Source organism: Diadema antillarum, unplaced genomic scaffold (genome assembly GCF_040938485.1).
Source record: "Diadema antillarum isolate AM-2024a unplaced genomic scaffold, OU_Dant_1.0 seq00000089_RagTag, whole genome shotgun sequence".
Taxonomy (NCBI): Eukaryota; Metazoa; Echinodermata; class Echinoidea; order Diadematoida; family Diadematidae; genus Diadema; species Diadema antillarum.
The window spans coordinates 1,952,306-1,976,511 of NW_027271179.1; the positions used below are offsets into that span (position 1 = coordinate 1,952,306).

The 24,206-nt window shown below is 38.1% G+C and overlaps 1 protein-coding gene across 1 annotated transcript in view; it reads left to right on the forward strand.

Moving 5' to 3' along the window:
- LOC139726554 (catalase-like) overlaps window positions 1–23,941 on the forward strand; it is a 99,095-nt gene extending 75,154 nt beyond the window's left edge. Inside the window, 7 exon segments of the mRNA XM_071637545.1 lie at window positions 5,706–5,996; window positions 7,221–7,301; window positions 14,306–14,458; window positions 16,040–16,178; window positions 16,568–16,806; window positions 18,460–18,528; window positions 20,297–23,941. Of these exon segments, the coding sequence (XP_071493646.1) occupies window positions 5,706–5,996; window positions 7,221–7,301; window positions 14,306–14,458; window positions 16,040–16,178; window positions 16,568–16,806; window positions 18,460–18,528; window positions 20,297–20,326 (1,002 nt within the window). The 3' untranslated portion in view covers window positions 20,327–23,941.
- The last annotated feature ends 265 nt before the right edge of the window (window positions 23,942–24,206 follow it).

The window sequence follows — 24,206 nt, forward strand, 5'->3', positions numbered from 1 at the left end:
CCCAACGTTCAACATGACTAGTGCACGCAAAGAGATGTGTTCATTTTGGAAAACGCCTGCGTGTTAGCGAGGTGTCTATAGTCAAACGACAAAGTTTTCTGAAGACATATTTGTCCTTAAAAAGAGCGTAAATTATTGTTCGTGACTGAGCAAGTGTAAGGTATGTATAATGTGCCGTGCAAGCACGCATGTTAAGCACACAGTGTAGGTATTTGGTGCAGTGTACAATGCATAAATTATGTACAATGTACATAAACATTGTGTGTGTCAATTGTGAATGAGACATGTTCTTCTGTTACTAGTAATCGGGTACTCCGCTTAATCGGGTAAGAAACGCTCTGCCCGAGCCTACCCGATTATGCGGAGAGTACTGTATAAAGCAACACTAGGGGCGGGGGTATTAATCACCTTCAGTGATAATTCTAGTGTTCTCTGTTGTCATGATTGAACATGTATGCATGTATAATTATATCTATCTTTTCATTTTTGAAGCGCCTTGAGCACTGATACGTGGACCTGTACGCTATACAATGTAGTATCCACTATTATTAATACTATTATTATTACATGTTGAGGGTAATGTGAAAAAACAGCATATACTGTGCTTTTTTTTATTCTGAGGATAATATATCCAAACTTTGGATATGATAAATGTGACAGCTCTGTATTCTTTTGAGCTGTGTTAACCAGAATATCGTTGTTGTCCAGGCAAAAAGAAAGAACAGAAACAGAAAGAATTGACACACAATCAAAAGACGCAGTACTGTAGCAGAAATTAGGAACAGAAGATCAGTATAATGATATGAAGGTCAGAGAGAGAAAAGAAGGACCAAAAAAGCAAATAAGAGAGATCTTACCACACGCAACTCAATCGCCAGCTTTAGGACAAGTAATGGCTTGTATAGGAGTCATCCCCGATAAAAGATGAGGTTGTTACATTTCACAGTGTGTTTGGTTCATATTATATGCCAATATTATAATTCAATTATGTTTTCAGAAAACAGGCTAAATGTTTTACAGCTAATTCGAAGACCATATTTGTTGTAAGTGAACATCGAAGTTTATGTTAAACCTAGTTCAGACTTCCTCGAGATTGGATAAGTGAAGTGATAGTAAATTTCCTTTATGATATAGGTTTTTTTCGGCTAATTTAATTGTTTTGTCATTCAATTTCATATTAGACTGAGCATTCAATGTTGCTACATTTGCTCAGGCATCAAAATATTGTTATTCAAAACCGTTTGTCATCGTTCAAATCAACTTATTTGTTAACCGATTTGCGCACTCTAAATTATTGGTGGCAGAATGCTCGTACATTTTCGGCAAAGGTTATTCAACTCCTGCACCTGTCCCCAATTCTTTCCGAGTATTCAAATTCGCTTATGAATAAAAAAAAAAGTTCATAAAAAGAGTATTCAAATTAAACCTGTCCATCAAAAAAGTACAGTCAAACCTGCCTTAGCGGCCACCTGTCTATAGCGGCCACTGAAAAATCACCCTGAGAGAAAAGCAATATTAAAGACCCTGTGTATAGCGGCCAGCGGCCACAAATTTTGTTTCCCGCGGTAGATTTTAACCTGTCTATAGCGGCCAAAAACCTGATGGAGCCGTAGCCGAGCCGATAATTCAGCGTGTTTTTCTACTTGTTAGCAGTGCCAGTCATTCCTGGGCAACGTTCAGTGATCGCCACCGTTGCATTCATCACTTATTCAGTCACAATAATGCACTAGTGTTAAGCTTTCTTCATGACTGTACACATGCTACTGTGCAACAATTTCATAAACACCGGCATTGTTCTATGCATGATACACACATGTGCATACGTACACACATACATGTACATGTAAGTATATATAGATGTATACAACGATGATACATGTTACCTGTCTATAGCGGCCACCTGTCTATAACGGCCACTTTTCCCGTATCCCTTGGGTGGCCGCTATAGACAGGTTTGACTGTACATCACTTGAACTTAAATTGGACGTTGAAAAGTCTACATGTGGATTACACATGATGCAAATAAGTTAATTGAATATCACAAATAGGGAATTTGATGATCCGGATCAAACTAAAGATGTCAATTCAGATTATAAACACAATATGAAGTTCACAATGCAATTACAGATGAATATTAGAGATAAAGAAATCAATGAATGACATGTAATGGGGATTATCTTACAACTGTAGTCGACATGATGTGTGTGGCAAAAGAAAAAATGAATATTCAAAACAGCTATTGCTGATCATAATGATGAAATCTAAGATGAAAAGTAAAAGTTACAGTCAATAATTACTTAGTCAATGATTAGTCAATAATTACTGAGTCAATGATTAGTCAGTAATCACTCTTGCTTATTGATATACAGTTAGTTACGAGTATACCTGTACTACGACATTTGCTTGCTCAAAAGCGAAATGAAAAGAACTTTTGAATGCTTATCGAGCCAATGGCACTTAAGTGAGGGGCTCCCTTTCTACCATACGTCCTTTGCTAAGTTTCTTATCCGATGACCACCAAATGTGGTGAGTTTCCTTAGAAAATTATTTCAAACAAAATACCCGTATGTTTTACGTTAACCCATTCTGGTTATCACTGCAACCAGCATACAAAAGCAAGTTGTCAATAACTCTTAAGTGCTTTCCCAATGATGTATGGTTGGGAAAAAGTTACAAGCATGGCTCAATATGATTTCTTCACGTGAGATAAGAAACATGATTTGATAAGTTTTGTGCATTTGTTTTACATTTTTTGAAGTGATTTTTTTTTGCCTAATTAATACTAATTTTTAGTAGCCTCACCACAAAAGTTGCGATAACTCCTAATCTGCTTCAGAACAATACATGTGTACAGTCATAACCATAACTAAGGTTGTTTTAAGGAAATATTCATTAAATTGTTTAAACGGTTGTAGCGCCCTCTCGATTTTTGTCTTTATGTAATGTGGTAAGCACTGTTTTCTTGTAAGCTTTGGACCCTTAAATGCACTAAATTTGTCAAAACAAGGCTAAAAATGCGTTCCTTTGACTTTGTAGATTTGAACTAACAGTACAATTTGGTTCTTTTTTACTCCACATGTCCAATTCATTATTTAGAACAAATCAATTGAATATTATCGTGAAAAATTGTCTTTGTTTTCAGGGTATTTTGTCTGAATGCACCCCATCCGGTGTTTTTAAATAAATTTTGATGGTGTCATTTTGTAGAGCATCATATACTGTACATATGTGCCAAATTTCAGAGGGATTGGTTGAAAAATCTGGAAATTATCAAGGGGCAAAGTGTACCTGTCTTTGGTCACGGAGCGTCAGAAAATATTTGGTATTGTTCGGGTAAATGGCTGAAATCTATGACTAAGCTACTACTCTGGAAATGCTATCATAGCAAAGAAATAATCCTTAGACATATGCCATTTCAAAATGCACAACTAGAACTTGCTACCTCAGATGGTACCAATAACCCATTTTTCGGGGTCTTGGCCCATGGACTAATAGCATACTTGCCAACTCTACCGCTTTGGGCGGTAGACTACCGCTTTTTAGAGGTTTTGACCGGTTACCGATTTTCTCTTCTGATCTACCGATTTTGTAGCAAACGTACCATAAAATGAAATGGAAGTCATATTTTCCCTTCATTGTGCGTTGATTCCCTAAAATAAGCTAGTAATTAGAATACTAATAATAATTTCAAGGAACTCGTTTCTCAAAAACGTCGTATTCAGCCTTTTAATATGCACACATGACTATGCACACTGCAGTGGCGCACTAGTCTCTATCATAACGTGCGTGCAAGACTTACTGTACACGTGTACGTGTAGCTAGAACCACGCATAATAGTAATGTTTTGGTAGCTCACGTTCTGCAAGAGTGAATGCTACGAATGGAAACCCTCCCAAACACAGCAGAAGAGAGCAAAATCTGCCACGTACAGGAATCTCACAGCCAGGTCATCTGCTAATTAATTTAGATTTGGTGAGGGCAACATTATGTCTTATTCATCAAACTAGCTCCACAATAGAAAGTACACTATAAGGGGATAAATTATTTGCCAATATGTTTGATTACTTTTTCACATATGCTTAGCCTACAAAAATTATTTACCAATATGTCTGATTTTATTTTTATATGCATAGTCTACAAAATAGTTCATAGATTTACATGGATTATATGTTTTTTTATCAATACCAAGAACCCTTTAAAAAGGTTAAAAATCATGCACCAAATCTCATATTTTGATATTGAAAAACAAAAAAAGTCCACACCGCGGGAGGGGGAACACCCCCCTCCCACACCCTCCCCCCCCCCCTCGCGCGCAAGCGCGCTCGGGCTTGGTCACTTCGCTCCCTCGCAAAATCTACCTCTTCAGGATTTCAAAATGTTGGCAAGTATGTAATAGTGGCCTCCAGGAGCAGCCACAGACACACACAGAGCCGCTGCTGTAGCCGAGCCAATAATTCAGCGTGTTTTTCTGCTTTGTAGCAGTCATTCATGGGTAACGTTCAGTAATCACCACCACTGCATTCATCACCCATTCAGTCATAATAATGCACTAGTATAAAGCTTTCTTCATGACTGTAGTGTACACATGCTACTGTGCAACCGTACAACTTGATCAATACCGGCATTGTTCAATGCATGAAACACACATGTTCATATGTATTTACAGTGTACATACATGTACATGTAAGCAATGCATACAAAGGTTGGATAACCTGTCTATAGCGGCCACCTGTCTGTAACGGCCACTCTTTTTGCTTCCCTTGGGTGGCCACTATAGACAGGTTTGACTGTATTCGTTTTTCACATACAAGATTGCCTCATCTTTGCCATGAATTAGAAAGAAATTAATTAATAAAAAGATTAAGGACTAGCCAGTGAAAAATGACCAAGCAAATCCATCATTCTTTGGCTCATTAATGTGTATTTGTCACTAAAATGGGTCATTGAAGGAACTGTTGTAGAAACTGCTTAAATGTTACAAGATTATGCTACCACAATTATCAAATGGCACCTCTATGAAGTGAGTTACAGATTATATCATTTAAAGGACAAGTTCACCTTCATATACATGTGGATTGAGTAAATGCAACAATATTAGTAGAACACATCAGAGAAAGTTTGGGGAAAATTGGACGATCTGTTCAAAAGTTACGAATTTTTAAAGTTTCTGCATAGTCACTGCTGGATGAGAAGACTACTACAGTGTATGATGTCATATGCATACAACGATTTAAAGAAAATAAAAGGAGAATTTCACCAAACTTCACTTTTTGAATAAAGTGCACATTTCTTTGACTTGTTACTGACATATGTCAAGGGTAATATTATTCCCCCTGCCTTCTGAAAGAGAGAAGTCAAGTGTTCTTTTGTTATGCGAGAAAAGTGAAAATATGTTGAATTTTCTTTATTCTGTCTTGATATCGTTGTACTCATGTGACATCACAAGCTATAGTAGTCTTCTCATCCAGCCTTGCGTGAGGAGAAACTTCAAAAATTCATAACTTTTGAACGGGTTGTCCAATCTTCCTCAAACTCTCACTGATTAGTTCTACTGATATTGCTCCATGCACTCAACCCGCATGTCTATGAAGGTGAACTTGTCCTTTAATGAGTAGAGATTCTGAATGCTGTTGTTTTTGCAGGTGTGAAGTTGCTCTTCAGACTTGATATATATTCTACTTTTCTCTATCTTTTCCAATTTGTAGGACCCAGACATGTTCTGGGACTTCATCACTCTGCGGCCGGAGACCACCCATCAGGTGTCATTCTTGTTCACAGATCGTGGCACTCCAGACGGCTACCGACACATGAACGGCTACGGCAGCCACACCTTCAGGATGGTCAACAAGGATGGTGAGTCTGTTTGGGTCAAGTTCCACTGGAAGTGTGACCAGGGGATCAAGAACTTCAATCGTCATCGCGCTGGGGAGTTGGCATCCACTGATCCAGACTACGCTATTCGTGATCTTTACAATGCCATTGCCACTGGCAACTTTGTGAGTAGCCCCAGTGATGCCATTGCATCATCCGCTGCACCCAAACATTCTTTGTTTTACATTTTTTTTTCTGTCATATTCTTTGCCTCAGCATATGCGATAGAAAATGTGACCCGCCACGACAAAAGGATCCGAAAGTCCCTGAAGGCAGAGCCGTCAAAATCGAGTTTGAAGTCTGATAGTCTAAATCAGTCAAAACCATTGAATTTCTGTTTTTGGCATAATGTTGTGGTATAGTGTTTTGTCTATCATCTGCCGAAGTTTCGAAGCTAAATGATCAAAGGAAAGGCAAGAAATTAGCGTTTTTCTGGGCCATGATTTTCCGACTTTCAACGGAACAGAAACGTGTCCGAAGATTTGGATTTAGCGCCACAGATATACTCCGCCCCTAGCAACAAGGGTGTGATCTTATTGGTCAGTGCATAGCATCCTGGTTACTGATTGGTCGTGCATAGACCACTGGCACTAAGCTTGAATGAACATCTCGGATGTTGCTATAAGCAGACCTATTGTCAAAAGGTGAAAACTGTCCTACATGTACCTCCCCTTGATCACGACTGCGTCGGCAAGCATACTTTCAAGGTGGTTTTCTCGAAACGCTGATTTCCTAGACCACTGAACATGGTCCCCTAAAATCATCAATATCTCCGCAACCGAGTCCTTTTTATGAGTCGTGTTCAATATGAAATCAAAGTGGAAGAATAAGGGAATAATGTCATGTCACTTTCAGAAAATCGACTTCCCTCGACTTTCGGATCCTTTTGTTGTAGTGGGTCACAAATATTTCGTGATGCAGTAGGACATTTCCCTGGTATTCCCAAAGGCATAGATGTACTTTGAATTTTGCACCATTAAATCATGTACCCAGTCAAAGTAAGAAATCTTGTTGAAGATCTAGGTACAAATTGGTATGTTGACAAAAATGAGATGTGCTAATACTGTACATGTCGACCACTTGCTTTGGACCACCTGAATTGACATTCAATCACCATTTTAAAGTGCCACAAAAAAATTGTGGTGAAAATAGGTCATAGTTATAAAAAAAGTAGTTATTCATGTGAGTGAAGAACATTGAATTCACTGGTTTGTCATATTGTTATTTATTATATTCTTTGTACTCTCATACCCCATGAGGGGGTCGAAAGAGTCAATAAAGTTCACTAAATTCACTAAATTCACAGATCATAAAGCTACAATATTCAATAGTGTCATATTTTTCTTTAGCCATCATGGACACTCCACATCCAAGTCATGACCAATGAGCAAGCAGAGAAGCACCGTGACAATCCGTTTGACCTTACCAAGGTTAGTATGTAAACTACATACAAGCATTTTCTTTTTATGCCTTCGCCACGAAGTGTCACCGGAGGCATTGTTGTTTTTTTGTCCGTCCATCCATCAGTCCGTATGTTTTTGTCCGTCCATCCATCAGTCCATAATCAATTTTGTGGACAGTGTAAACGTTTGAGGTATCCTAATGGAACTTGGCATATGTCTATACAAACCCTGTATGTATGAGTGGACAAAGTTGTGCTTATCAACTCTTGTGTGGACATGTTCAAGGTCAAAGGGTCAAGGTCAATTCTTGAAATTTCATGTTTTCCCCCATATTTCTGCAAAACGTGAAGATATTTTCTTGAAACTTAGTGTATACTTGTATACCAGATGAATATTTTCTTCTTTTTTTTTTTGGCCATGGGGTCAAATGAAGGTCAAAGATTTAGTGAAAATGCTAAAATTTCACTCTTTATCCATATTTTGGAAATCACTCAAGGTATTTCTATGAAACTACATGTAAGTATGCATATACTGCCTGACAATGATTCTTTTGGGACTTTTGGGGTCATGGGTTCAAAGGTCATGGGTCAGAGATCGGGTTAAAATGCTGAAAGTCTACTACTGTAAAAGTGGTTTCTTTTGCGTACAGATACTTTCGCGGATTCCATCGGTGCCGACTTTTTCGCATGTGTTTAAATTCGCTGTTGGCAAAATCTGTGAATTCACAGTTGGCAAAAACTGTTTTATTTTGCACATGAAAACCCAAACTATAATCCAAGTATTCTTTTATTTATTAAATAGAAATCAAAATTAAATGCAGGCTTACCTGAAATTCCGTCTCTCGAGTACTTTATAACATGCTTGTACCTACATTACGCGGTATCGCTGTGTGTATGTTGAATTCGCGGAATCTTCGTGTGTGCAATTGCGCAATAGCGTTGTAACAAGCGGCGAGTTCAAAACATTTTCGCGTGATGTTAAATTTGCGGTTCAACCTCAAAGCGGGAAAAGCGCGAAAATAAAACCACCGCGAAAGAAACCACTTTTACAGTATTCAATGCTGAAATTGCACTCTCTTTCCATACTGTGGAGATAAACTTACTGAAATTAGGTTATACATTATTGTATGCATTGCTGCACAATGATTTTGTAGGGAAAGATTTTGGCCATGGGGTCAAAGGTCAAATGAACATGTCATGATTTTTACCCATACTCTAAAAATAGCTCAAAGTATTGTCATAAAAATGGATGTTGCCAGTTATGCCTCGGTCACAACTCGCCATACTTGCAAGTGGGTGCTGTCTACCTGGAAAAATGTGGGCAAAATTTGGGGATCCGTAAGTAGTAAATACTGCCTCAGTAAGGATTTTGGAGCACGCAAACATGACATAGCACATTTAGTGCATGCAGAACTTTCTCTGCGTTGGAGCTGCGGTTGTGCAACGGATTCATCTTCAGTACAGGTGACGCGCGTTCTCTGTACAGCTGACTTGCATGCACTTACAACATACGTGGCAGTCGCATGGAAACCGTGCGTTGTAAGCACATTGTAAGCATGTACAACTTACCACGTGTGCAACGTATGATGGACGCAACCGCTTATGGCACATATTTACACCTTGCGCAACCGTGCTCCCTTCCTGCTTTTGCTACTCCTTCCCAACGTTTTTAGAAAAACGTGGCGACCGTGGCCTCCGCCAAAAATGTACGTACTGTAAACACGCACGAGTTGTGACCGAGGCTCTAGTGATTATTTGAAGAATTATGGGCCATAGGGTCAAAGGGCATGGGTCAAAGGTTAAGTGAAAATGCTCAAATTCACAAATACTTGCTCTCTTTAAAAATTTAACCATTTATCCAAATGAAACCTAGTTTACTCTAAAATACAAATGCATGTTGATTTGTGTTGATTTATGATACCCTCAACATCACTTTTGTGGTGAAATGAATATCTCGAAACATTCCATATATTTTTAACTAATTTTTCTTCTATTTTTCTTCAGATTACTTGGATATGCCCACAAAAAATCCTTCCAAACCAATATTCCTGTTGTGACCTCATCTGTCAATCACTGATATGTTTAAAAAAAGACATTGGAATGCACCTTCCTCTCGAGTCAGCGTAACTTGTCTTTTGTTTGTCACATTACTATCACAGAAACATGCAAGAAATATGCCAATATTGCACTCATCTTTGATTCATGCAATATTGGCACTACTTGTGTAACTTGTGTAATATTTATATATTGACTGGCCTTGAGGGAGATACCTGAAAATATTGCCCAAACTGAAAGAATATTGCCCGACTCAAAGTCGAGGGCAATATGGTATGTGAACACACTATGATATTGATCTAGCCCACTAGCCACATTTGACTTACCTGTGAATCATCAACATGTGACTATAAAGTGCGCCTCGTCTTTCACCGAGTGTGAACTCTTGTTCCATTGCACAAGTAAAGATCATACACTATTTGTTTTATTCCACACCTCAAACATCAATAGATGTGGTCCACACAGATTCTTGAACTTAGCACAGAAATGGCAACCATTTTCTGTGAAAGATGAATAAGAAGCCGCAGTCGCAGTCACCATGTGTTGTGTTCGTACATATGTACGCGAAACCGATCGGTCAAAGTTGTTTACAAAATTGAGTGACAAAAGTACATGGTTGTAAGTGTGCTTGTAATTGTTGAGTGCGGGCGGCATATGTTTGTGCATATATTCTCCTGGTGATTGACCTTAGTGTTTACATGTAAAGTTAACGGCGAAACCCGGAAGAAGAAAAATATGTACTAATATTGCCCGCTGGAAACTGGTGGTTTCCTGACCAATCAAAATACCAACTGCAATTGCCCAGTAAAACTACCTTATATAGGCAATAATCCCACGTATTCCGTTCATTGCCATCCATAAATATAAAGATAAAATGACATGGGTAATGTTCTAATCACTGTTGCATGCCGATGTAGATTTTGCTCATCAAGTATTGAGATGAGAAGTGAAGGGAGGGTTAGTAGTGCAAGTACAATGTTAAGGATTTGCTCGATATTGTCATAATATAGAAATGAGGAAGAAAGAAAGTCAATTGATATCCTTTGTTGATGTCTAAAGTGGATTCACTCTTTGATTTATTTTTCTTCTTTTACAATTTACATAAACAAATGCCATTTCTAACATTAATGGATGATTATGTTGGTATTAACTTTATTAAATCAGTTAAGGTGAACGTGCGAGACATTTGGGAGCTTTAGATTTGCGGCGCGGACGTTTTAGACGACGCTTGAGCTGGACGTTCTCCTCTTCCTTGCGTTGTGTTGAAAAGCAGCTTTAGATTATGCAGAGACGCAACCTATGAAAAATAAAATGGCGTCCCCATATGATCGGTGCATGAAGTCGCTCTCTACATCGTGAATTGAGCGAATGTAAAAATAGCACAGAATGCGTAGTGAAAACTCACACGATGCAAGCTATAAATAGATGGACTTTGATACGCGATGCTGCGCATGCTCAGAACAGGTTTTTTTCCCTCTGAACATACCCATTGCAAAAATCTAAAGCTCCCTGTTGGTGGAAGAAGGGAAACTTACTTAAAGTGTGAGTAAAGATTGCATCTCATGTTTTTTATACCCCCACCCACATAGTGTGTATGGTGGTACAAGGAATCACTCTGAGGTCAGGTGGCCAGGTCGTCGGTTAGTTGGTCAGTCGGTCCATTGCAAAATCTTGTGGATCGAACTACTCTCATTTTTTCAGCAATTGACCCCAAAATTGGCATGTGTGACCACTATCACAGGTAGATGTGCAAGATACCTTTTTCGTTAGTATCACATAATGCATTGCTATGGCAACAGCAGATTTTCATAAAAACTTATGGATTGAACTACTGTCTCATTTTTTTAACAATTAAACCCAAATTTGGCATGTGTGATCACTATAAGAGGTAACTATTCACAGCCCAGTCGCTGTACGTAGCGCGACAGGGCTGTACCAACGGACCAACAAACATGAAGAGAGGTCACCGATCGCATGGCGATCGCTTTGAATTTTGATACTTTAGATCATTTTTGTCACCTCAAACTCATCTGATGAACAAAATAATAATGAGACTTCATATCTATGCTATTGTAAGGGAATGCACTTTCACCTAAATAATTTAACTTTATTTCAGCCATAGCACTTTGATTAGATGCCCGGAATATGGTGTCACTTTTATAAGTCACTATAACATATCTCCCTTGTACTCATACAATATGTAGGTCTCTATGTGGAATACAGGTAGAGATAAATTTTAGTCCCTACCCATACCTACAACACATGCACTGTGGGTATTGGATTAAGAAGGGGGCAAGCAATGTCCATGCATCTATTGTGACCATGAAGTTAATTGCCAAACAATGTCTATGTATCTATTGTGACCCTGAAGTTTATGACCAGCCATATCAAACTAAGGAGACAAAGAGCTGTCCCCTTACTCATGCTGGCCACTGCATTGACATTGTCCTCATACCCTCATTTTTGCTATGTGAGCTCGCGACTGCAAGGTGTACAACTCAAGTGCTCCAGTTGTGATAATTTGTTCATGTTTGTGGAGGACAGGGAGAACCTTTAGTTTGGTTATGTAAGCGGCATCTTCTGCCCTCTTTTGTTGGAGTTGATTTTTTACAAAAAAAAATTAAAGTGGGCCTTATACCCAACGGTGCTGAGAACCCAAACTTGCACTTTGTACAAGATCTTTTATTTGAATTGCGACCCCCTTACACTATCAATATTGAAATTCACTTTTACAACTTACCGAAAATGATGATTTAATATGCAGCATGTGCGAACGGTACATCTGATAATCTGCAGTTCACTCGATCTGTCGATCGTGCATGCTAGCACCATAGAGCGCACACATGCAATAGATCGCTGCACTTCCAGCCACACACGCGCACGCATAATATGCTGAGTAGTCACTTGCCATTTTTTAATTCTGCGATGATGAACCCCGACGGTCGGGGACTTCTTCGCTGTTCTACTGCGCTAGAAAGTGCCATTTTTCTGTTCAATGGACTTATCGTGAAGGCTCTCTATGGACTTATGAACCTTCTGTAATACAAGCATGCACTTAACGTGAGTAACGTATACATTTTTATAAGAAACGTATAAATTTTAACAAGTTTTGTAGTCGTGTTGTGGTTCCCCACTTTGAAGGTGCATGCCTCGTTGGTCAGACGCTGTATTCGCACAGCGTACTAACAGCGTCTGGTCGGGCCATAAAAAAGGTAGATGTGCAAGACACCTTTTTTGTTTGGTATTGCATAATGCCTTGTCATGGCAACGGCAAATTTTCATAATCTTTCAAATGTTGTGGATCAAACTACTCTCAGTTTTGTAGCATTTCAGTTGAAATTTGGTGTTTACTAGAAATGTAATATGTACTTGTGCAAGACACCTTTTTTTGTGTGTGAATAAATCTGTTGCCATGGCAACAGCAGTTTTTTATACCAATCATACAAAAATATGTGGATTGACCTAACTCCTTGAGTGTTTGAGTATTTGACTTGATTTTTGGCACGTGTTACCGCTGCAGTATGTAGATGTGCAGAACACATCTTCTGTTGATGGTGAACAATGCGTTGCCATGGTAACAAGCATTTTTTCACTAAAAAGCAAACAAAAATATTTTGGATTAAGCTAACTCTCTCAGTCTTGAAGAAATTTAGCTTGAAATTTGGCACATGTGACTGCTATAGTATGTTGATGTGCAAACTTAATCTTTTGTCATTGTTGAACAATGCATTGCCATGGTGACTGCATATTTTGAATGAAAATCAGGCAAAAATACTGTGGATTCGGTTAACCCCCTCAGTCTTTGAGCATTTGACTTGAAATTTGGCACATGTGAGTGCTATAGTAGTAGATGTGCAAACTTCATCTATCGTCATTGTTGAACAATGCGTTGCCGCGGGAACAGCATACTTTGAATGAATAATCATACAAAAATGGTATGGATTCAGCTAATTCCCTCAGTTTTTGAGCATTTGACTTGAAATTTGGCACATACGACTGCCATAGTACATGCATGTGCAAATTTATGCTACCGTCATTGTTGAACAATGTGTTGCCATGGTAACAGTATTTTTAAACAAAAATCATACAAAAAATTGGATTCAGCTAACTCAGTTCTGGAGCATTTGGCTTCAAATTTGGCACATATTACCACTTTATTACCTAGATGTGCAAAATTCATCTTTTGTCAATGTTGGGAAATGTGTTGCCATGGTAACAGCATATTTTGAATGAAAATCATACAATAATAGTGTAAATTCAGCTTACTCCCTTTGGCTTGAAATTTGGCACATGTGACCACTATGATATATTTACATTGGAGTTGTGCAAACTTCATTTTATGTCAAATATTGTGTTGCCATGGTACAGTGTAACATTTTTTAAATGAAAATCATAGAAATTGCCAGTTCATTTATCCTACTTACCCACGTTTTGTGCACATTACCTGAGATATGGCACATGTGGCTAATAGTGAGCAAAATGCAGTATTGAATGTTGAACAAAATGCATTGCTTCCATAAGTTTTTTTTTTTTTCAATCAAAAGCTTACAACATTATTGCTGGTTGAGCTAACTCCCTCAGTTTTAGGTGGGGGTATTAATCACATTGAGTGATAGTTCCCTTTTTTTTAAAGCATTTTGTTTTCAAAAAGCTGTAATGTGTAAAGCGTTGTGTGAGTTAATTTGACAAAGCTCACACAAAGACACTATATTCTGTAATAATGAATAACCCTTTAAAATGTTATATCATGCAACAACAGGAACAATCATTAATGCAAATAATTGAAAGCACTGTATTACTTGTACTTTGAAAAGCTGAGACTTACATGTATGTCTACTACCAAAACATTGGTTAGGACATACTGTTGCACAACAGCACACAGTACATGTTGCATGTTGTTTTCACTTGCCTATTAAAAGAGTATTTGCAGGCGCAATTCATCGAGTCCTCCCATGTGCACATTCTGCTTGCCTCCAGGTCTGGTCCCAGAAGGAGTACCCTCTGATTCCTGTTGGGAAGATGGTCCTCAACCTCAACCCCAAGAACTACTTTGCTGAGGTGGAGCAGATCGCCTTCTCCCCTGCTCACATGATCCCAGGCATTGAGCCTTCTCCAGACAAGATGCTCCAGGTATTTCCTTATCTAGGCATGTGACAGTATATTGATCCCCTTCAGGATGATGACGTTCTGAAGATTGAACACTGTCCAGCAAATGCTATCTGATTATTCCTAAAAGGTTAATCACAAGGTTATTTAAAAGTGGAAATGGATTGCTTTTATATGACATCATTGCCCTTCTTTCATGTCATATAATGGAAACTGAATTATGATTTGCATTATTAGTAACTGTATGACATCATTATCTTGATGTATTGCACATTCCTGACTTTAATATACATGTATAATTATGTCATGCTTAAAGTGGAAATAAACCCAAAACATGAATTCTGCTCATTAGATTGGGTGTTGATAACTTCCCACATTTGCCCAGGGAACAATCTTATAAGATTTTTTTCAAAGAGAGAAAAATCGGAGAATTTGAGAGCTCCGAGTGGGCATGTTTCCGTCTCTGCATGCAGCCATTGTTTCGAAGGTGCCGCCGCTTGTCGAGGGAAGTGTGACGTCTTTGCGGAATAGACAGTATCAGTCTCTCATTGGTCAAGCTTCACCATAAATACAATTCATATATACTCGATTTGTTGAATCAATTTTGGCGTATTTGTGATAATAATTCCAATCAAATATATATATGTTAGTAATATTTCAGTATTTAGTTAATATCACTGATTTGTAAATTCAAGATTTGTGAAAAATGAGCGCAATAATTTTTGAGCTTCAAATTGATCACTAACAGTTTCGCACAAGAAGAATTGCACGTAGACTCGAATTATAAACTCCAGTTCGCTTGGTGTTTACTCGTACGCCAGCATGGTGCAGTGCCATTGTCATCACAGAAATCTGTGATGCGATGGCGTGTGTGTATGTGTGTAATCAATGCAGTTCAGCTCAACCTCAATTGACAAAGTGACTGCTTCAAGTAACAGAGGAATTTCGTAAATTGCAGCAGAAGCACAATTACATATCAGGTGTGGTTTAGGACTTATTCTAAGAAACTGAGACCGATTTTGAAGATGATCTAGATAACAAAGCGGCTTTAGGCCTACTTCTAGTCCTGGACCTCCTTCTCTCGCTGTTCTACGCTGCGTAGCTCGCTCAGAGGAATCAACAACGGCGAATTCACAGTGGCCTATTACATTACACAGTGCAGTGGTGTTGTTCGCTATGCGCTGCATGCACTGCTGCACTGCCACGGCCTAGAACTTACGTTAAGCCTCCACAATTCCATAATTTCTATTTCCATCTATTAAAACTTAACTTGGCCAAACATTGGACTTATCGTTTTTATATTCATATACTCAATTGTCAGGCTTATGTCGTGTCCGAAATTGTGCATGCACTTGCAAGATGGCGAACCCATCACGATAGTCTAAAGGGGGCCGCTGCGCGCTCAAGACTAATCTAACTAGTCATGAGGTTTATAAGCATGTAATTTTTGCACATCCTGCTCAAAGTGTTTTGTATTTGCAGATAATTTTTACCATTCCCTTCTGTGTTCTTCTAGAGGTCAGGACTCTTATGGTAACTTTGGGCTGGGAGTCATCAAGTCTTTGTTGATCGTAGCCAATTTGTCTCTATTGATATTCTTCACAGGGCCGTCTCTTCTCTTACTCGGACACCCATCGTCACAGGCTGGGGACCAATTACCTGCAGATTCCAGTAAATTGCCCTTTTGCTGCCAGAACCCGCAACTACCAGCGGGATGGACCCCAGTGTGTCACTGACAACTTGGGTATGGTTTAGCTCACTTGTCATACCACCAGAATTTTGAGGGTGCTCCACTTCGAATGTTTTGCATATATACAAGCCAACACAGTATATGTCAATAAGAAGTGAAATATGCAGGATGGGAAACTAGTTTTATCATTTTGCTCTCTCAGTTCCTACAATTTCTGTAAGTTTGGCAGAAGAAAGTTCGGCAGAAGAAAATTTCCAGTGCTTGTGTTGTTGAAAGAGTTGAAAGCTTGATTTTATTCAAATTGGTTTTATTTGTGACTGAGTGTTGATAGAACCATAAGCATATGCCAAAAAAAGAGAGAAAAAAAAAATGTCTCATGAGAAAAAGAATTTGAAAATGCAGCATTTCAAGGAGTAAATATCTCATTAAAAAAATTTTTCCAGGTGGGCTGCCCAACTACTTCCCAAACAGCTTTAGTGGGCCCACAGACAGCCTTAGCTATGCACAGAGCAAGTTCACTGTGTCTGGCGAAGCCTGCCGCTACAACACTTGTGATGAGGACAATTTCTCCCAGTGTGCCATCTTCTGGCGTGATGTCCTGTCTGAAGCGGACCGTGAGGCTACTGTTGACAACATGGCCTCCCACATTGTCAGTGCTGCTGATTTCCTCCAGAAGAGGGCTGTGAGTGTGTTTCAATGCTCTGCTCATTTGTACCATGGCAGAACTGTTACCTTTGAGATGTTGAGAATAAATGCAAGGCAGGCAGGGATATTGCAGATATTATGTTGGCTCTTATATGAAACAGAACGTCCATCCCCACCAAATTGCAGATCAGGATTCTCTGTAATGGACTAAAATATGTAATTTGTGTTGACCCACTCAAGTTTGCCTTACTTGAGAGAGTAATCTTTTCTCTACCCACTGTCAAAATATGGCAGCTAAAAACAAAGTCAAAATCATGATATACAAATGTAGGCAGCTTTTTCTGAACCATATTCTATTGATACAAGTACTTCTGTACACCATGCCTGAGTGATCGTAGTCTTTTAATCCCCTTTCCCCCCTTTTCTATGAAACAAGATCACCTAACTCGTATTTCAAACAATTTTTTATTGAGTTAGGATGGGTCAACTTTAACAAGTTATATATCATTTTAGAGCTGAGAACTTAAACCTTTAAAGGGGAAGGCTAGTAACTGATCAGTGGGAATCAGTGGAAATGCTGGGAGATGATTGTTCCAATCCTTATGGGATTCATTCAAGAGTACATTATATATCTATTGTTGTGTGAAAACTATTTGCTTCAGAATGGTCTCATATTCAAGTAATGTGCAGTTTAATGTTTCCAGGTAAGCGTCCCTGGTCAGTGACGGGGCATTTATCTGCACATTACTTGAATATGAGACCGTTCTGAAGCAAATAATTTTCACACAACAGTAGATATATTATGTACTCTTAAATGAATCCCACAAGGATTGGAACAATCATCCCCCAGCATTCGCACTGATTCCCACTAATCAGGTACTAGCCTTCCCCTTTAAACTATGTAGAAATGGGGAAATTTATTATGGCTTACTTTTTGTGGTTTTGAGCTGGGCAATCACATATGTATTGCATACATTCTCTCTGTGAATCATAGTGTAGTCACTCTGTTATTACTATGCACGGGAGAAATACATTCTAATGAAAAGGAGGCCAGTATTAACCCAAAAATGGCCAGGGGGAGGTGAATCACCCCCCCCCCCCCCCTTAGTACACTTTTGTCAAGACTTTCTGTAGGAAACTGTGTACGTAAATCTCGTTTGTCTGGAAATTTAAATTTCTACCCATTGAACTTAACCCAGTGAGGACGGGTCTCGAGTATATATCGGGCAAGGGTCAATGGGAAATGCGTGTTGTAGCAAAATCAGTCCGTCCTCAAAATGCTTTCCCAGTTATCAGATATTACATGCATCGGAACTGTTTGTTTAGCCTTTATGAAGCAGAGTACACAATAAAGTGGTACCCAATAATACATAGATATACTCACTATATTTCATAAATGGCATCAATTATTTCTTGGTTTCCCTTTACAGAAATCACCGACATGCTGTAGACACTTTAGTACTCGCTTGTGTTTTGAGAGTAATACCAGATAAACAATAAGTGTTCCTTAGCCTGGAGGTCACATTTAAGGTTGTTGGAATGCATTGAATTTACCACCAAACTGTCACAAGCAAGATCTTACAATAGGAGATAGGACTGATGAAAGTTTTCTGTCACGAGATATGCTTGGTATGTGCAGTACTTTTTTTTTCTCCAGCATTTCATTCTATATGTATTTTGTCTCGCACAGGTGGAGCAGTGGAGCAAGGTAGACCCAGACTGGGGCAAGCGGCTTGAGAGGAAGATTGCCCAGTACAAGGTGAGCCAGGTTTTGCCTTTTCTCTCCAGAATATTTGTTGCAATGTCCATGACCACTGGAGAAAGCAATAAATTACACATGTATTTGCATGGATTCAGACTAATTCATCATGGATATATGGAAATCGCCTTGCCAAATAGGATTTTTCGTGGCATGAATTGGGCAGAGAAACATACACACACACACACACACACACACACACACACACACACACACTATCAACCACTCACATCTGCACATGTATACATGAACTCACATATAGGGTGTGCCAAAAGGGTTTTCAGGTAATAAAGGGTTGAAGACTTTCTGTCTCCCTAACCTTATCAGCCCTCCCATTGGCTTTAAAGATGGAGAAACTCTCCCCATGAATCACCAGGGCCCCGTTGCTAGAACCTCAACTTGTGATCAAATGTACTTTTACATCAGACAAAAGTATTGCTGCAAATTGTGTTTGATCCTTGCCATTCGTTGCCGTTTACATTTTTAGTAATTTCTGATGCGTGAATTATGAGATTTTCATTTAATAAATTTGACTGTAAAATTCTGATGTAGTGAAAAAGAAATTTGTATGTTGCGACAGGGTATGATTTCAATTTTGCAGGGTTGTCATTGCAAAAAAAAGTGGACGTTGCTCAGATTAGGCATGTAGGCGTACCTCTATGAACACTGCTGTGTATAAAGTATGCAGTGCTATCTCAGTGAGACGACAATTTTTGAGGGTCAGGTTGTTGTTCCCTTCCATACTATTACAGAAAAGAGTAACTGTATCACAGGGAGGTGATCATCAGTGGACTGCATTTCTATGTAGTTAATGAAAACTAACCTCAGAGGTACAATGTGTGTATTCTAGGTTCTGCATCTTTTTTTTCTTTTTTTTTGCAACTGATTTTATTTTACACAAGTAAAGTTTTGCTGAACAAAATGTCAGCATACTGGTGGTGCCAATGTTGCTTTTTGCTACAGTGGTGGCAGTCGTGTTTGATTCATCAAAGTTGTGTTTGATATTTGTGTAGGAAATCAAACACAAGTCTTTTCAGCAATGCACTTGCTCTTAAACGCACAAAGTTGCATGCGATTTTGGGGACTTGAGTTTGATTTTTCGAGTTGCGTTAAAACGCAAAGTTTCTAGCAATGGGGTCTAAGAGTTCCACAAGTAGCTAACAGGTAAAGTCAGTTTGAAATGGATGGATCTTATCAGGGTTCCCACAGTCATGGAAAGTCAGGGAAAAGTCATGGAATTGCATTTACCTCTTGGCTATGGCAGCTTTCCAGTTTGTCGTGTCTCGCAACTCTCATACTCTGTGATCGTACTCTGCTATTATAATTGGTGTTCATGATTTCCATTTTTCCCAGTTTTGTGACATCCCAAATTCTACATAACTCCTGGGACATATACTAATGATAATAGATGTACATGTACATGTCATGAGTAAGACAGTGGGGGGAACAGATGGCTGTGAGGGGAGGTGGAGGCCATCATAACGTGTCTGATTTTGGAAACCGTGCCAGAAAGGAAGTCATGGAAAGCAGCAATTTAGTCATGGAAAAGTCATGGAATTCTGTTTTCAAATTTCTGTGGGAACCCTGTCTTATGATACTGAGAATTGCTTCCTGGATCGAGGCTGTAGTATTCAGGTTCTTTTAGTTTACATTTTAGCATTGTCACCATTCTCAAATTGCTGTTTACTTCCTGTTTATGTTCTACAGTGCATAGTGATATTGTTACATATTTCATTTTTCTCTAAATATTTTCTGCTCTTCCTCACAGTCCCAGACCACCACTACTGCCAACCTGTGAGGTCATCACACAAAGTTGGCAAATTCTTGAAGAAAGCAAGAGATCGATGAAATATGGAGGAATATACAAGTGGTGCTTCCCTCCTCTTTATACAAGTGTATCATTAGGTGGTTGGTTGACAGTTGTCTTTTTCTTTTAAATCTCCAAATAGATGTGGCTACATGGGAAACCAAAATGTAGAGAATATTGCAAAATGGGACAAGCTTGACATTTATGAATACATGTATTAAACTCTTCTTACTTCATAAAAATTATCTATGTTGTGAAAGGGAAAGCATCCAAGTACCTAACATCTTTTTCATGTTTTTTTTTCCCACACACTGTGTGAAAAAACAGAAAGAAATAAAAATCTGAGACAAGTAAACTTAGTATGAACATATACTTTTCCAGGTGGTGGCATTGACCAGAGTTGCTCTTAAAATAAATTAACATTAGTCGATGATTGTGATGATGTAGTACTGCTGTTATAGATAATTTCATTTTACTGGAGCAGAAGACTATCATTGACACATATTTCACTATGATAAAAGGAGTTACGATCCATAAAATCCCATTTTCCTTCAATTGAGTGTGAACTGACCATGAAATAGTTGTTTACTTCTTTTTGGCACACAGAATGTGTGTTCATAAGTGTCTATTTGCTGCATCATTGAAACATAATCACATTAAGATATGTTGTCTATTTTGATACCTCAAGTCTCGCAAGATTTAAAAAAAAAGTACTTTGAAATAGGTGTGAGATGAATAGATTTGTCACCAGTATTTGCTTCAATGCATAGATTGCTTTAATATAGGAAAGTAGATTTTTTTATTTTTTTTTAATAGTAAAATACAAGAAAATTATGTCACTGTCAAGTGAATACATCTTCCAAAATATCTCTTTGCTGTATATGAAAGTGATATTCCTTTTGAGTATATTGCAACTTGTACAGGTTATCTTCACATATATACATGGAAAACAACCAATGAAATTTCTTAAATGCAGTGATCAAGAATACAGTTGCACTGAATTGTGCACAGTGGCTTTTTAATTATGATTTGCCAGTTAAATGTGTCATACTCTTTGCAGTATAGACGTACTTTTTGAAGTGCTGTACTTTTCCAAATTTCAAGTTTTGTAGACCAAGTACAAGTGATCATCAAGCACCAGCATATTTGGTGTGTACACTAGTTTCATATCACACAGCATGTACTTCTCCATTTTTCTAGCCAAGTAAATATATTAAGCCAGATATTGTATTTTCATGCATCAGAAATTGACTGCCACCTCTTACTTGCTGATTTTTCCTCTTATGATTGCAGAGTATAGTATGGTACACCCATTGTCAGTTTGTTTACATGCATCACATTGCACGTTCCAAGTATCATAGTAGTGTATGCTCATTGTACTCTTCGTATACAAGTATCGGTATGTGGTTTTCTATCAATACCCAAGTATAACAGCAAAATGATGCTACAAATTTTCATGTGGCTAAATGGGGCAGAGATTACATTGCTGTAAATAAAATTTCATTTACTTTTTGAATTTGTTCCAAACTTGTTCATTCCACCCTTCTTTTGATTAAATAATATACAGTAAGTCGTCTCAACATGATCAGGTAGTGTTGGGCTGAGCATTTCTTACCCAGTTTTAAAGCTTGTGGAGCAAGCTCATCCTTTGTTTCTTGAAAGAGTTAACTTGACATGTGTAGTGATCAGTGTGTCACTGTGTGTGTAGTTTGAATAGTGTATAATGCTGGTCGAGGGTTTCTATACAGCATGCGTAAATGCATATACTTTGTAGAGATAATGGCTACCTAGGTAATCAATCATACACTGCATATTCAAGATGTTAAAATATGACACTAAGCACTCTTTCACTTCTCAGCACGTCAGAGTTTCTACAGAATTTATATTTCGACCCATTTCAAAGATATTTTGTGGGAAACTGTAAAAGATATTCAAGTATAGGGCCTACTGTAACTTGCATCTGAACGGTTCAGCCTGTGCATAAATTAAGCGGAGTACCCAATAAAGTGGTACACTGGCATGCTGAGACTACGTGACATGCACTTGGTTTAGTCTCTTGGTAATTGAAATTTAGTCCACACAACATTCAGTCAAAAACTGAATCCTTGGCTTAGTGGACTAACTAAACAAGGCTTTCATTGTGCATTGAATTCAGATTGAATTCATTTTTTTTTTAGTTCTAATAGGCATGTCCAATGCTAACTTGACTGCATTCATTAGAGGTTTATGGCTCTTCAGACAAACAAGTTTAATTACTAATATAAGGAAGTGTTTGGTTTTTTTTTTTTTCATTTCAGATTTGCATTACTCCAGAATTACTTGGTTCATCAAAATGGCAACTAGGAAATTATTCATTTATACACTGTACTATAAGCAGTTCTCATTACGCTTGTAACATTTAGTGCAGCTGGAGTTACGCACCTAGTCAATTTCACATATGTGCAACTTTGATAATAACTTTGTACGTTTTGGCTTTTGAGATGTGGCAGTGTAGTCACAAATTGCCTTGTATAATGTATACTGCTTTTTCAGCCATTAGTAGAGGTGTAGTTGCAGTTGACAGTTCAAATTCTCATGTGAACTTGGTTCAAATGAATAAACTAATATTAATGATATATTAAAAACATTGAGGCTAGAGTAATATGTGACCCTGCATCACAAAACAACCTAAAAGTCACCAGACATGGATCTTTTAATAGTTAAGGGCAGATCACTCAATACATTATGGAGTTTCCTAACCTTTCTAAATAATGGATAGAAAGTACACACTCCAGAATATTGTTTACTGAGAAAAGAGAAAAATTTAGGATCTATTTAAGTGTTTTATCCTTGCCACTCTGCACTCCATGTAATGAATGGGACAAGACCAGGATGTAGAACTCCATAGTAAACCACAATGAAGAGTTTATTGAATTAAACTGAAATTTTCCACACTCATAAAGCAAATTCTAGTCATCAGTGAAATTAACTTTCAAAGTAGCATTGTTCTTTAAAATAAGAGTAATAATATTAGTGTATGTAGAGGGTTTTTAAGAAATCCAAAGGGGCCACTACAACATTTGTAATCACACTACTCTACAAGAACATGTAGGAAAAATTGCAAAAAAATCACAATTTTCCATTCATTTTATGAGACCAAACTTTATGATTATATAAAAGAATTGCTCTTCCAGAAAATATAGAAATCTTAAGACTGGCTAGGTTGACCCATTTCACCAATTTTGAGTCCTCATGTAAAATCAGGGTGTGCCACTGTTTGTTTGTTTTGTGATGCAGTCACATGTCATGAAATGTAGAATCCAGAAAATAGAGGTGAAAAAGGGATGACTAGCACTGGCTGTTTTGGGTGACTGGATGTCCTTAAGCATGTAGCTGTTTATAACAAATCCCTTTTGAGCTTGTTTTTCACACATTTCCTCTAGTCTTTGTATGACAATGAAAAATATTCAGGAATTGCCTGATTTATGTCAGACTTTTGTCATTTTGACCAATCCCACTTTGAGGTATGATTTGAATAATTACTAAATTAGTGCATGTGTCCGATGGAAAAAAAAATATGTATAATTATTGTTGATGAATTTTCCAATAAAATCTGGAATGCTATCATTACTATGATGTTTGATATGATTAATATTGCATGTTACATGTAGGTTAATATGCGCAAAAATGAGTGCGTTCTTTGCTAAAGAACAGACCACTTCATATAGCATTCAGTATTTTTATGCCTCCGCCACGAAGTGTCGCCGGAGACATTATGTTTTCGGGTTGTCCGTCCGTCCGTCCGCCTGTCCGTCCTTCCATCCGTAATCAATTTTGTGGACAGCGTATCTAAAAAACTGTTATATCCTAATGAAACTTGGCATGTATATAA